The 13,085-nt window shown below is 37.9% G+C and overlaps 1 protein-coding gene across 3 annotated transcripts in view; it reads right to left on the reverse strand.

Moving 5' to 3' along the window:
• ARMC8 (armadillo repeat containing 8) overlaps positions 1-13,085 on the reverse strand; it is a 117,700-nt gene that overhangs the window by 71,376 nt on the left and 33,239 nt on the right. For 2 of the 3 annotated variants that reach the window (XM_046002006.1, XM_046002010.1), the window contains exon 2: positions 4,105-4,181. The exons of the other annotated variant lie outside the window; for it this stretch is intronic. In XM_046002006.1, coding sequence (XP_045857962.1) covers positions 4,105-4,181 — 77 coding nt within the window. The remainder of the gene's footprint in view (positions 1-4,104; positions 4,182-13,085) is intronic. 3 annotated transcript variants of the gene reach the window in all.

The raw sequence follows: 13,085 nt of genomic DNA on the forward strand, positions 1-13,085 counted from the left end.
AGCTTATCTATCTGTGCGTAAAACTATGTCAATCTGATCTAATAATTTTTGGAAAAACTTGCCACCCTTTTAAACAGACTGAATTGTCTCAGAATACACAGGTTTAAACAAGACTCAGAGTAACTTCATTTCACTGGGGATATGGTCATCTTTATTTATGTTTATCTGTAACACTTTTAAAAGTAACCAATAGGATTATTTCTTTTGAATTATTCTAAAAATGATCCTTTAATTTAAGATTTCTCAAAACCCAAAGCCTTCATTTTATGAAAGCTCATATCTTTAGTTCATGCAAGAAAAATGGAATCTGTCTATATTCTACTATCAAAATAAACTTACATCATCGGTACATTAAAATACTTCAGAAAATAATTTTTAGAAGTGGATACTTCTTTTTGGTGAAAATCCCCCAACAATTCTAAAGTACCCTCAATAGCCTGGCTGAGTTTACCAAGAGATCCAGTCTAGTCTCCTAGTTCTATTCCACTTGGAAACTACAAAGTCAGCCACATTAACTTGTATCATCTTTTGCCCTTCAACACAGGGCCACATAGGGATATCTACTGACCTTTTCCTGGAGAATCACTAATGTAAAAACCAGATCAGGTGCTCTAATTTATCAAGTATGCTTAAAAAACAACAAAACAACACAGTATTAAGCAACTTGGACTTTACATAAACAGTTGAAGAGTTATTCTTTCTTAACTAGGAGGTTGAGCTCAACAGGGTTGAGCTAATACACTAGTAACTTCATCAAAAAATATCCTGTAACTGTTTAAGGAAGCTCAGAATTGCAATGCAGTATAGTTTATTTGATATAGCTACTCTGTTTCAGTTGCAAAGGCTATAATTTATGACCTACACAAAGGACCTATCTTATTCCTACCTAATGATTTCTAATTTGAAACTTTGCTCTTTTAGGATCTGATTCTGTATTCAAACCTTTGATACAATAGGATCATTTAAATTTATACCAAATAATGTACTACTAACAAAACAGTTATTTCTAGAGAACTCCTCATTCTTCGACAATTAAAATTAAGCACTTCCGTTGCTTAACAGTATTTTTCAGTAAGGGCACACTCACTAACTATGTAAAATGGTCCTTTATGACATGGGTTAGCTACAAAGAAGTTCCCTATATGTATGGGTAGGACTATGGCTCTAACACGCTGAGTAGATTACAGATCATGATGAGAAGTCCTTACTTGCCTTTAATTTCTTCAATTTTGTTTTTCCTACTGGTATGTTTTATATGTTCACAATCCTTATTAAGCAAAATCAAGCTTACAGCTAGAAAAATGATAAAATTCTGCTGTCTCATAGCTAAAGCTAGTTGTCAATTTTTAAATGTTCCAATTGGATATTTTGGACTCAAAGCTGATTACTTCAACTTCTTTCTTCTCCCTCAAAGTTAGGAGGGTACCTTTGGTTGTTTATACTCTGTGGCTACTTCGCTTCTACCTACCTATTTTGGTCTAGTAATGGTCTCTATAGGACTCAATGGTATCTGTGTAACGTGTATAAAAGAAGAAAAACTGGTCAACTCTCTTCTCCTAAACCTCATTTTGGTTCCTCCTTTCGTCTATCAATACTGTAGTATTCTAGTACTAGACAAGGTTACCTGAGAATGAAATGTTAAAAATACAGTTCATTTTTTATCTTGACTATGTACAATTAATTTTCAGACAGTGACAATGTTTAGGAAAATAATAAGTCAGAAAGAATAAATTTTTCTCTCTGGGGAAAGGGCACTTTATCAAATCAACCTATACATATCTATATAAGGCTAGCTCTATTCTAACAAAGTAAAAAGATTTGGGGTGATCCGTACCTTTCCGATTTTAAACAGATTTTACTATTTTAAGTAGCAATCATATTTATATGTTACCGCTTGGATTCTCATCTGAATCAAGAATTCTGGCCCCTTTCCCTCACCTCCATCAGTTTAAATTGTTTCCATTTGATATTTTTTGTTTTTCTTTCTCTTCTTTGAAAAGAATCATCTTAGTTTTGAAGTTGTTTTAAACTAGGATCAATAATGATAAAGCAATTCAGTGCCAATTTGTGGCTATCAACATACCAGGCACTGGATTTTATATTTCTGACTTAATTCTTACAACTTGGCAAGATGGGCATATTACTCTCCCTTTACAAATGATGAAGCTGAGGCTCATGGATATTAAGTAACTTGCCCCAGCACACAGCTAGGAAAGGCCTCCAGTAGGAAATGTCAGAACCAATAATTCAACCTCTTGTTGTCCAACTCCAAAGCCCATTCTCTTTGTATTCCACCACCCCTACACAAAAATCTTGCTAATCTGTCTCAGCTAACACTTTAGTGTCCTAGACTTGATACTTTTTAAAGAGGTGCTAAAGGCCATCCAACTTCACCTTAGCTGGCTTGTTATAATACACTCTTTCCGCTGTTTTTTATGCCTTATTTATCAACTTTCTTTGGGAAATGAGAAATATCACAAAGTGACAAGTAACACCTGAATCAGCTACTCATTTCTCATACAAGAAAAAAGACTTTCACACAGAAATCTTGATAAAATTAGCTTCTCTCCTAAACCACTCTAGCAATCATAATAAAAATAAAGATACAACATTATCTTTATCATTCATGGATCACTTAATGGGTCTAAATTAAGCTACTTATTGAGCTAAACTACTTACTGAACAATCTTAAATGATATCAAGGATTACTAACATACAAAACTGTCTGGGTGTGTGTGGGGAGTGTCTGTCTAAGGAGAAGTGTTAATTAAAACTATCCCCACAGCTAAGCTCTATGTGTAGGTACAACCCAAGCTAATTTATTTAACAGATGAATTTAATACCATTTTTTCTGGTAATAATCAAACTAGTCCACAAAGTCTACAAAGGGTCTGATTAAATCATCACAAAGTCTCCTAGTGAAGGGGACAAAGGCAGAGTCAACATAATGAGAAAACAAGAACTGTAATCTCCTGTTTCTGTACTGAGAAAATGTGAAGTAAGGCGTCAAATATGCCAGGCGGGTCTACATCCAGCTCCTCACCTTCTTTTCCAGCTCAATTTGAATAGTCAAGCAGCCTTACTCACTTTTCTCTTGCCTCCACCCTACAAATCCACATCCCCAAGACATGTCCTATACAGTGTGCTTTGTGGGGGGGAGATGCTGGGGGAGTGGTTTGAATAAGAATTAGAATCTGTAGATACTTCCATAAACAAAGCATCCTCGCCTTGCCATGACTGAGCAAAAGTTAAACTGGAAAGTACTATTTGGCTGATGACACTAACAGGGTAAGAGAAGAATAAAAGGACTCATGTGTGCCAATGGTATACCAAACATCCTGACCCTTTTTTGTTTCCTCCTTCGCCTGCACACAGTTCGAGCCAGTGGGCGCTCTATGTTTGCCAACCCTAAGAGTAGAGTCTTAGGCTAGACCTTCTCCTGTAGAAGTCATATGTCAAGAGCATGATAATCTGCTCTTAGGATAGAGAATTCATCTTTTAATCACCTGCAATCTTACCACACTTATCTGACTTAAGTTTTTAAAGGTATTATCACCTCAGATATCTTGCTTAAAAATGTTTCCTCTCATTAAACACCAGGAAATTTTGCAGAAAAAAATGGGTATTCAAGTTTTCAAGAATTTAAATTTCCAATAACTACTTTCTAAATTCCGAGATTTAAAACATCAGTAGGAGATTCAAGCCTTATTGTCAGTGAGTTAACCAAAAACAAAACAAAAAACCCTACTGACATATTCTCCCATCCCTTTCAAATTATAAAAGATAGTCAATTTTATACCCTTGCTTTTGTTGGATATAAAAGTCACAAAAGCATTCTCCAAAAACATGTTTTAAAATGGTAAAACAAGTGTTCTACCAAAAAGTCAGTGAACCATGTCAGTGAATAAGTATCAGACAACTCTTTACAGTACAATATTAAAGTCATGAATGTCAGGATCTTTCCAAAACAGAAGAAAAAAATTTTAACCTGTATTTTCAGAATTATAATATTTGGCAAATTCAAACACAAAAACAAACAAGACTAAAAAAACCAAAACAAAACAAAAAAGACTTTTGATAGACTCTTAAATACATACTACTTACATGACACCTTGAAGAACTTTCTGGGGATCAGGGTCAAATAGCCTGTCAACATAGTGGCGACTGCTAGCTGTTACTTCCTAGAAAGTGGGGGGGAAAAATTATGACATCTGAAGCCACGCAAATCACAAATTCACAGCATCACCCACAACATCAAGTAGCTATTTAATCTAATTTAAGGCAGATGCATTAGAATGTCTACAAAATACTTACTGTATTAAATCATTCCGAGAAAAGCTTGTGACAAGATAAATAATAAGATGGAAGAAAGAAAATAGCTTGTTCTCACTAAAACCATAACTAGACAGTGGGATCTCTGTGGTGAGCCCTGCAAGCTTTGCCAACAGAAGACCTGGGTATAGTGTTACGAAGCAGGGTAAGTTTCTCAATCAACTGTTGGATGTCACCTTCATATGAACAATAGACAGGTATGTTGCTTCTGTTTAGTATCCACTAAAGGGAGAGAGAATCTGGCTCTCAGCAAGGAAAAAAGGGGAAGCACTTCATAAAAAGTCCAAGAGGGGTAGTCCACATGCAAAAGGAAGACTTTCAGACTGATGGAGAGAAGCTACACTGATAGGAAGCAGACATATGTAAACATAAAAACCAGAGTAAACGAGTGGTCACGCTTTCTGTGAGGGAAAAGCAATTAAGAATTAGAGGGATTTAGGGGTGCCCAGGTTAAGTGTCCGATTCTTGATTTCAGCTCAGGTCATGATCTCAAGGTCCTGGGACTGAGCGCACCGCACTCCATGCTCAGGAGGGAGTCTAATTGAGATTCCTCCTCTCCCCCCTCAAATAAATAAATCTTTAAAAAAAGAGAGAGAGAGAGAGATTTATCACGTCCAACAGAGCTGTCTAGTCTGAAGTGGCTGAGGCCACATAGATGGGGGGAGAGTTAGAACTTTCTAAAAAGCAAAGGGAGACACCTCCTTTTATTTGTATTGTGGAGTTTCCTCTATTATGTTTTTTTTTATAATATTTATTTGGGGTAATATTTTTTATATTTAATTTTCATTGCTTTTTTAAAAAGATTTTCTTTTAGTAAGTGATCTCTACCCCCAAAGTGGGGCTCAAACTCACAACCCTGAAGCCAAGTCACATGCTCTACCAACTAAACCAGCAAGGCACCGCATTTTTTAAAACAAAGAACATAAGTTCAAGAACCAGAGAAAAAGAATTTTCGTCCCTTCTGTTTCCTTCTGATGACTACTGAAGTATCTCATGTACTTCTACCCATCTGCAATGAATTAGCATTGAGAGGAAGAAATACTGTTCCAGTTTACCCAGAACCCCTGATCAGAAACAGTTAACTCACAAGACGCATTGCCAGCTTAAACTTCTGAGTCACCAAAAGTATCTCTGGAGAAAAAGTACAGAAACTCTCATTTTCTGATAATAGAATTAATTCAAAATCAAAATACCTTTTTCTATTATGAGCTTGCTACCAAAATATCCTCACAGGCAACCCAAATACCTACTTTTAGTATGCACTCCATTTATAAAAAAACAAACAAGGGCAGCAAACAAGCAAAACTGATTGAAATACTTGTGTCCAACAGGATACCATTAAAGTACCTGATAATGGGATTTAGTTTACTCAAAATAACGGAACCACAGAGTTAGAAGGATTCTTAATAAGTATTTGTCCCAATCCCTAGGGCACCTGGGTGGCTCAGTCTGTTGAGCTCAGTCTTTGACTCAGGTCATGATCCTAGCATTCTGGAATTGAGGCCAGTGCCAGACTCCCTGATCAGCAGGGAGTCTGCTTCTCCCTTTCCTTCTACACCTTTGCCTGCTTGTATGTGCTCTCTCACTCTCTCTCTCTCAAATAAATAAATAAAATCTTTAAAAAAAAAGTTTCATAATTTAAGAAAAAAAGTATTTTAACCCAATCCCTTAGTTAACAAATGATGCCAGATTGTCAAAGTTTAAGTAGGGATGCAAACAGCTGTAGAATCCATCAAGCAATAATATATCAAGAGCAAAATCCAGAGTAAAACTGAAAACAGTATTCCTATAATAAGAGATGAGTTTCATCTCTCCATTTGAATACATGGAAGTGTACACATAGTACATTCTTCTGAGTACCTTAGACCCTTCTACGTAGCTAGGGACTGATCTTGGATTTTACCGTTCCTCTTCACAGACTCTCTCACAGCTCTGCATCTCTTGCCAAAAGACACTTGGGTTTAAGACCTTTATCTTAAAAAATCTAAGTTTTGCCCATTAACAGCAACTCTCTTTACTGCTCTGTAGCTGGTTCACTCAATTTTACAAGCACTGAGTACCTACTATATGCAAGGCAGTGTGGAAGGCATTAAAGATTTTTAAATGAGTAAGGCATGGTCCCTGTCCTCAAGAATTCATTTGTTATTTAATTATGTTTACATGTTTATGTTTCCTACTAGAATACAAAACAGAAGTATACATACTTCTGTTTTGAAGACTCCTTAGAGAGTTAGTTTTGGAAAACAAATAAGAGAGCACAAGACTGGACAAGGAAAAGGCAATGTCCCAATCACAGCCAAAGCCCATAGCCCATGTGAAGCCAACACACATATACCATCAGCAAATATATACCAGTTGCTGGCACTGAGAAAGAAGGGAAGGGCAGAGGCCACCAAAAATATATAACACAAAAGGCTAACCAGTAGGTGGCCCCTAACTGGAGTACAGATTAGCTTTTGGTCAAAGTTCTAAGCTAGGTGCCAAAGAATATACAAAATGATATTATGGCAGAACTTTGCATTTAAGGAGTTTACAATCTGTAAGAGGATCAAGTCATGTACATACACACACACAAAACAATCCTCTGAGCTGCCTAGGTAGCAGCAAGCTTAGGGGATATAGTCACTTATTCAATTTTACTCTACACTTTTGCCAAACATAATCATTATTTGTCTGTATGGGACAATTCTCATATTTTACTGCTTCCCTTTGTAGATCACGTCCCCTCTCAGCCCTCATCTCTCTTTTTTTAAAAGGCAACCTGGAAATGTAAGAATATGAGACAGAAGGCAAATGGTATAGATATTAAACTGGTCAGGGAAAGCGTCTCTAAGATGGCTACATTTGAGCAAAGACCTGAAAAAGATGAAGGAGGAAGTCATGCAACCACCTGGGGACAAAGCTTTTTAGGCGAAGAGAACACCAAATGCAAAGGCTCTGAAATGGGAAGTATCTACTGTGATCAAAGACAGGGGCCATTATAGTTGGTGCAGAATGAATGAAGGAGAAAGCTACAGAAGATAAGGTCAGAGAAAAAGAGCCAGATGCTAAAGAGCTATATTGTCTAATATGACAGTCACTGGCCTCGTGTGGCTATTGGGCATTTGAAATGTGGATAAGAATTGAATTTTAAATTTAACTTTAATATTTTAAATTTAGAAAAACTAATATTGGATTAGTTGTTAGGAAACCTTTAAGAATGTTTAGAATTACTTGGGTATGTAAATCTGCTTGGTCAATTGTAAATTTTATGAAACCTAAATGCCAAACAAGTATTTCCAATCAAAATTTGACAACCGAACTGTTTTAAAATATACACCAGACTTCAAAGTATATGGATAGAGGGAACATTCCTGAACTTCATAAAATCTATCTATGAAAGACCAGCAGCAAATATCATCCTCAATGGGAAAAAGTCTGCAGCTTTCCCGTTGAGATCAGGAACACGACAAGGATGCCCACTCTCACCACTCTTGTTCAACATAGTATTAGAAGTTCTAGCAACGGCAATCAGACAACAAAGAGAAATAAAAGGTATCCAAATTGGCAAGGAAGAAGTCAAACTCTCTCTCTTCGCAGATGACATGATTCTTTATATGGAAAACCCCAAAGACTCCACCCCCAAACTACTAGAACTCATATAGCAATTCAGTAACATGGATACAAAGTCAATGTACAGAAATCAGTGGCTTTCTTATACATTAACAATGAAAATACAGAAAGGGGAATTGGAGAATCAATTCCATTTACTATAGCACCAAGAACCATAAGATACCTGGAAATAAACCTAACCAAAGAGGTAAAGGATCTGTACTCGAGGAACTACAGAACACTCATGAAAGAAATTGAAGAAGACACAAATAGATGGAAGACCATTCCATGCTCTTGGATCGGAAGAATAAACATTGTTAAAATGTCTATACTGCCTAGAGCAATCTATACTTTTAATGCCATTCCGATCAAAATTCCACCGGTATTTTTCAAAGAGCTGGAGCAAATAATCCTAAAATTTGTATGGACTCAGAAGAGACCCCGAATTGCTAAGGAAATGCTGAAAAACAAAAACAAAACTGGCGGCATCACGTTACCCGATTTCAAGCTTTACTACAAAGCTGTGATCACCAAGACAGCATGGTACTGGCATAAAAACAGACACATAGACCAGTGGAACAGAGTAGAGAGCCCAGATATGGACCCTCAACTCTATGGTCAAATAATCTTCGACAAAACAGGAAAAAATATACAGTGGAAAAAAGACAGTCTCTTCAATAAATGGTGCTGGGAAAACTGGACAGCGATATGTAGAAGAATGAAACTCGACCATTCTCTTACACTGTACACAAAGATAAACTTGAAATGGATAAAAGACCTCAACGGGAGACAGGAATCCATCAGAATCCTAGAGAACATAGGCAGTAACTTCTTCAATATCAGCCACTTCTTTCAAGATATGTCTCCAAAGGCCAAGGAAACAAAAGCGAAAATGAACTTTTGGGACTTCATCAAGATCAAAAGCTTCTGCACAGCAAAGGAAACAGTCAACAAAACAAAAAGGCAACCCACGGAATGGGAGAAGATCTTTGCAAATGACAGTACAGACAAAAGGTTGATATCCAGGATCTATAAAGAACTCCTCAAACTCCACACACAAAAAACAGATAATCATATCAAAAAATGGGCAGAAGATATGAACAGACACCTCTCCAATGAAGACATACAAATGGCTATCAGACACATGAAAAAATGCTCATCATCACTAGCCATCAGGGAGATTCAAATTAAAACCACATTGAGATACCACCTGACACCAGTTAGAATGGCCAAAATTAGCAAGACAGGAAACAACGTGTGTTGGAGAGGATGTGGAGAAAGGGGAACCCTCTTACACTGTTGGTGGGAATGCAAGTTGGTGCAGCCACTTTGGAGAACAGTGTGGAGATTCTTGAAGAAATTAAAAATAGAGCTTCCCTATGACCCTGCAATTGCACTACTGGGTATTTACCCCAAAGATACAGATGTAGTGAAAAGAAGAGCCATCTGTACCCCAATGTTTATAGCAGCAATGGCCACGGTCACCAAACTGTGGAAAGAACCAAGATGCCCTTCAACGGATGAATGGATAAGGAAGATGTGGTCCATATACACGATGGAGTATTATGCCTCCAACAGAAAGGATGAATACCCAACTTTTGTAGCCACATGGACGGGACTGGAAGAGATTATGCTGAGTGAAATAAGTCAAGCAGAGAGAGTCAAGTATCATATGGTTTCACTTATTTGTGGAGCATAACAAAGAGGAGCATAACAAAGAACATGGAAGACATGGGGAGATGGAGAGGAGAAGGGAGTTGAGGGAAATTGGAAAGGGAGATGAACCATGAGAGACTATAGACTCTGAAAAACCACCTGAGGGTTTTGAAGGGGCGGGGTGGGAGGCTGGAGAACCAGGTGGTGAATAATAGGGAGGGCACATATTGCATGGAGCACTGGGTGTGGTGCAAAAACAATGAATACTGTTACGCTGAAAAGAAATTTTTAAAAAGTGAAAAAAAATACACCAGATTTTGAAGACTTACTATAAAAAATAAAATAATTCAATTAATAATTCTTATATTGATTACTGTGGAAATAACATTTCAATATATTGGTTTAAATTAGATACATTAAGATTAATTTCATGTTTTCTTTTTATGTTCACAGCATGACTGCTAGAAAATTAAAAATTATATGTATAGCTTGTATTATTTTTCCACTGGACAGGGTTGGCATAGAGCCCTGTTAGTCACTGTAAGGATTTTGCTTTTTATGGTTTGAGTTGGGAAGCCATTACAGTTTTGGGAAAAGAGAGACATAAACTGACTTGTTTTAAAAGGATCACTCTGGTTACAACCTTAGAACAGACAAACGTGTGGAGGGGCTAGAGGACAAAAGCAGACAGACTAGGTAGGAGGCTGTTTCAGTATCAGAAATGTGGTCATTTCAGAGAAATGATGGTAGTCTGGACTAGGACAAGAGCTTTGAAGGTAATACAATTCATTGATTCCAGATAAATGCTGGAAGTTGAAATGACTGTCAAGCTGGATATGCTGTCACAAGTATGAAAAAGGAGAGGAGCCAAGGATAACACTTAAGGTTTTTGCCTGAGTATCTAGAAAAATTTGAGTTGTCAGTTAATGAGATGAGGAAGACTGAATGATACAGGTTTGAGTGAGAAGATAAAAAAATGCAGTTTTGAACATGTTAGGTTTGAGAATTCTATTAGCCATCCAAGTGAGAATGTTAAGTTGGCAGCTGGATATATGAATCTGGAGTTTAGGAGACAGTTGTGGGTTAGACATACAAATCAGGGAATTGTCAGCATGTGAATGGGATGAGTTCACTAAGGGAGTTCACTTTACCATGGATAAAGCAGGCCAAAAGACTGAACACTGGAACACTTGGATTAAGCAGAATAACAAGAAGCCAAATGATAGACTGTTTCAAGGAGAAAGTAATCAAATATGCCAAATATTAATAAAGTATAGGATGAGATGATGACTAGGGCCTGATACAGAAATACGGAGGTCATCAGCAACCTTGACAACAACAGTATGGGCAGAGTGGTGAAGACAATGCCTGCTTGAAGAGGACTGCAAAGAGAACGGGAAAAGAGGAACTGAGAAAGTAAATACAGACAACTCTTGCAAGGAATTTCATTTTGGAAAGGAGAATGAAGGTACAGAGTAGTACCTAGAGGGAGAAGTGGAGTGCTCGCTTCGACAGCATATATACTAAAATTGGAGGGAGAAGTGGAGTCAGGAGAGCATTTTTTAAAAGATGCAATAAGTTAGAGCATACTTACTTACTGATAGAAATTTCTTTAAACATTTTTTTTTAACTTGACAGACAGAGATCACAAGTAGACAGAGAGGCAGGCAGAGAGAGAGAGAGAGAGAGGAGGAAGCAGGCTCCCTGCTGAGCAGAGAGCCCGATACGGGGCTCGATCCCAGGACCCTGGGATCATGACCTGAGCCGAAGGCAGAGGCTTTAACTCACTGAGCCACCCAGGTGCCCTGGAAATTTTTTTAACAGAGAAAAAACATGCTGCATTGGGGTAGGGGGAGAACTTTTGGAACAATGTTCATGAATAATTGAGAGGGAATGGAACTTACTGGGCAAGCAGAACATGGAAAGTAAAATAACCAGAGAGAATTAAGTAGATGGATATTGCAGTAAGCACTTGTGGATACTGACTGTGGTTACTCCTATTTTTACAGAGTGAAAAATGGTGAGGATGGGTGGAGAGGTGGGTGGTTTGAAGAAAGGAGAAAGACAACAACACTGAATGGGCCAAGAAAATGTACCAGGACTGCCAGACAGCACTAGCGCTCTTGAAGTTTACTGTTATGAATTTAAAGTACAACCTCAGCATGGCTGTGTTTTTCCTCATCAACATTAAACTGTAAAAGTAGGCATGAAAAAGAGAGTTTGATTTAACCAGAGTCGGAATTTCACGACTTAAGGATGACAAAGTTGGGGAAGGGGTCAGCTCAGTTGAGCGTATATGCAGTTGTAATTTAATGATGGAGCTATTAAAGGCCAGTGAAAAAATGGTAGGATTAACAGACTGCAGATAACAGATGGACTGCAGAAGGACTGTTGCTATTAGGCAGTAGAAGCAGTGGCTTGGAAGGACAGAAGATGGTGGGTAGGATATTTGAATTTGAGATTATGGAGGAACTTTAGTTATTGGTAAGGTCAAGGTCTAAAAAATGACCATGGGAACAAGTACCTCAAGGCAGGATGGAGACTATGATCATCAGGGAAGGCTACAGTTTAAGAAACATCATCAGGGTGCCTGGGTGGCTCAGTCGGTTAAACATCTACCCTTGACTAAGGTCATGATCCCAGGGTCCTGGAATTGAGCCCCGCGTCATCTGGCTCCCTGCTCAGTGAGGAGTCCCTTTCCCTCTGCCTGCCACTCCCCCTGCTTGTGTGTGCTCTCTTTCTCTCTCTCTGACAAGTAAATAAATAAAATCTTTAAAACGATTTTAATAATAAATAAAATAAATTTAAATTTAAAATAAATAAAATCTTGAAAAAAACAAAAATTGTCTACATAGGCAATGAAATTTCCATAAATTATTATGCAAGTAGTGATAGAAAAGTGACCATAAGCTAGCAGCTAAAATCTCAAAGAAATGAAGAAGAATGAACCAGGGGGTCTGCAGATGCACAATAAGATAGAGTCTGACAGGGGTGCCTGGGTGGCTCAGTGGCTTAAAGCCTCTGCTTCGGCTCAGGTCATGATCCCAGGGTCCTGGCATCGAGCCCCGCATCGGGCTCTCTGCTCAGCAGGGAGTCTGCTTCCTCCTCTCTCTCTGCCTGCTTCTCTGCCTACTTGTGATCTCTGTCTGTCAAATAAATAAATAAAATCTTAAAAAAAAAAAAGAGTCTGACAAAATATAGAGCAGGAGTGTTTACAGAAAAGGGAAAGAAAGAGGTCTGAAAAGAGCAATGACAAGCAAGTCTTTATCTCCATCTCTAGGGACAGAAGGGTTATGAGATAGAAGGAAAAAGAGCCAGCTGAGAAGTTTACAAAAGAAAGCTGGGAAAAAGTGCCATCAGGGAAAAATCCCAGTTCACTCTAAACAAAAAAGATGAAGGAAATGTTCAGAGAAGAGGTAGGAGAAATGCAAGGGATCTGGACAGAAAAGCAGAAAGACAGTTCTGCACATGAGGAATGACCCTTAGGCCTTGAGTTTCTTGTAGTA

The sequence above is a fragment of the Meles meles genome, chromosome 4 (genome assembly GCF_922984935.1).
Source record: "Meles meles chromosome 4, mMelMel3.1 paternal haplotype, whole genome shotgun sequence".
In the NCBI taxonomy this organism is placed as follows: domain Eukaryota; kingdom Metazoa; phylum Chordata; class Mammalia; order Carnivora; family Mustelidae; genus Meles; species Meles meles.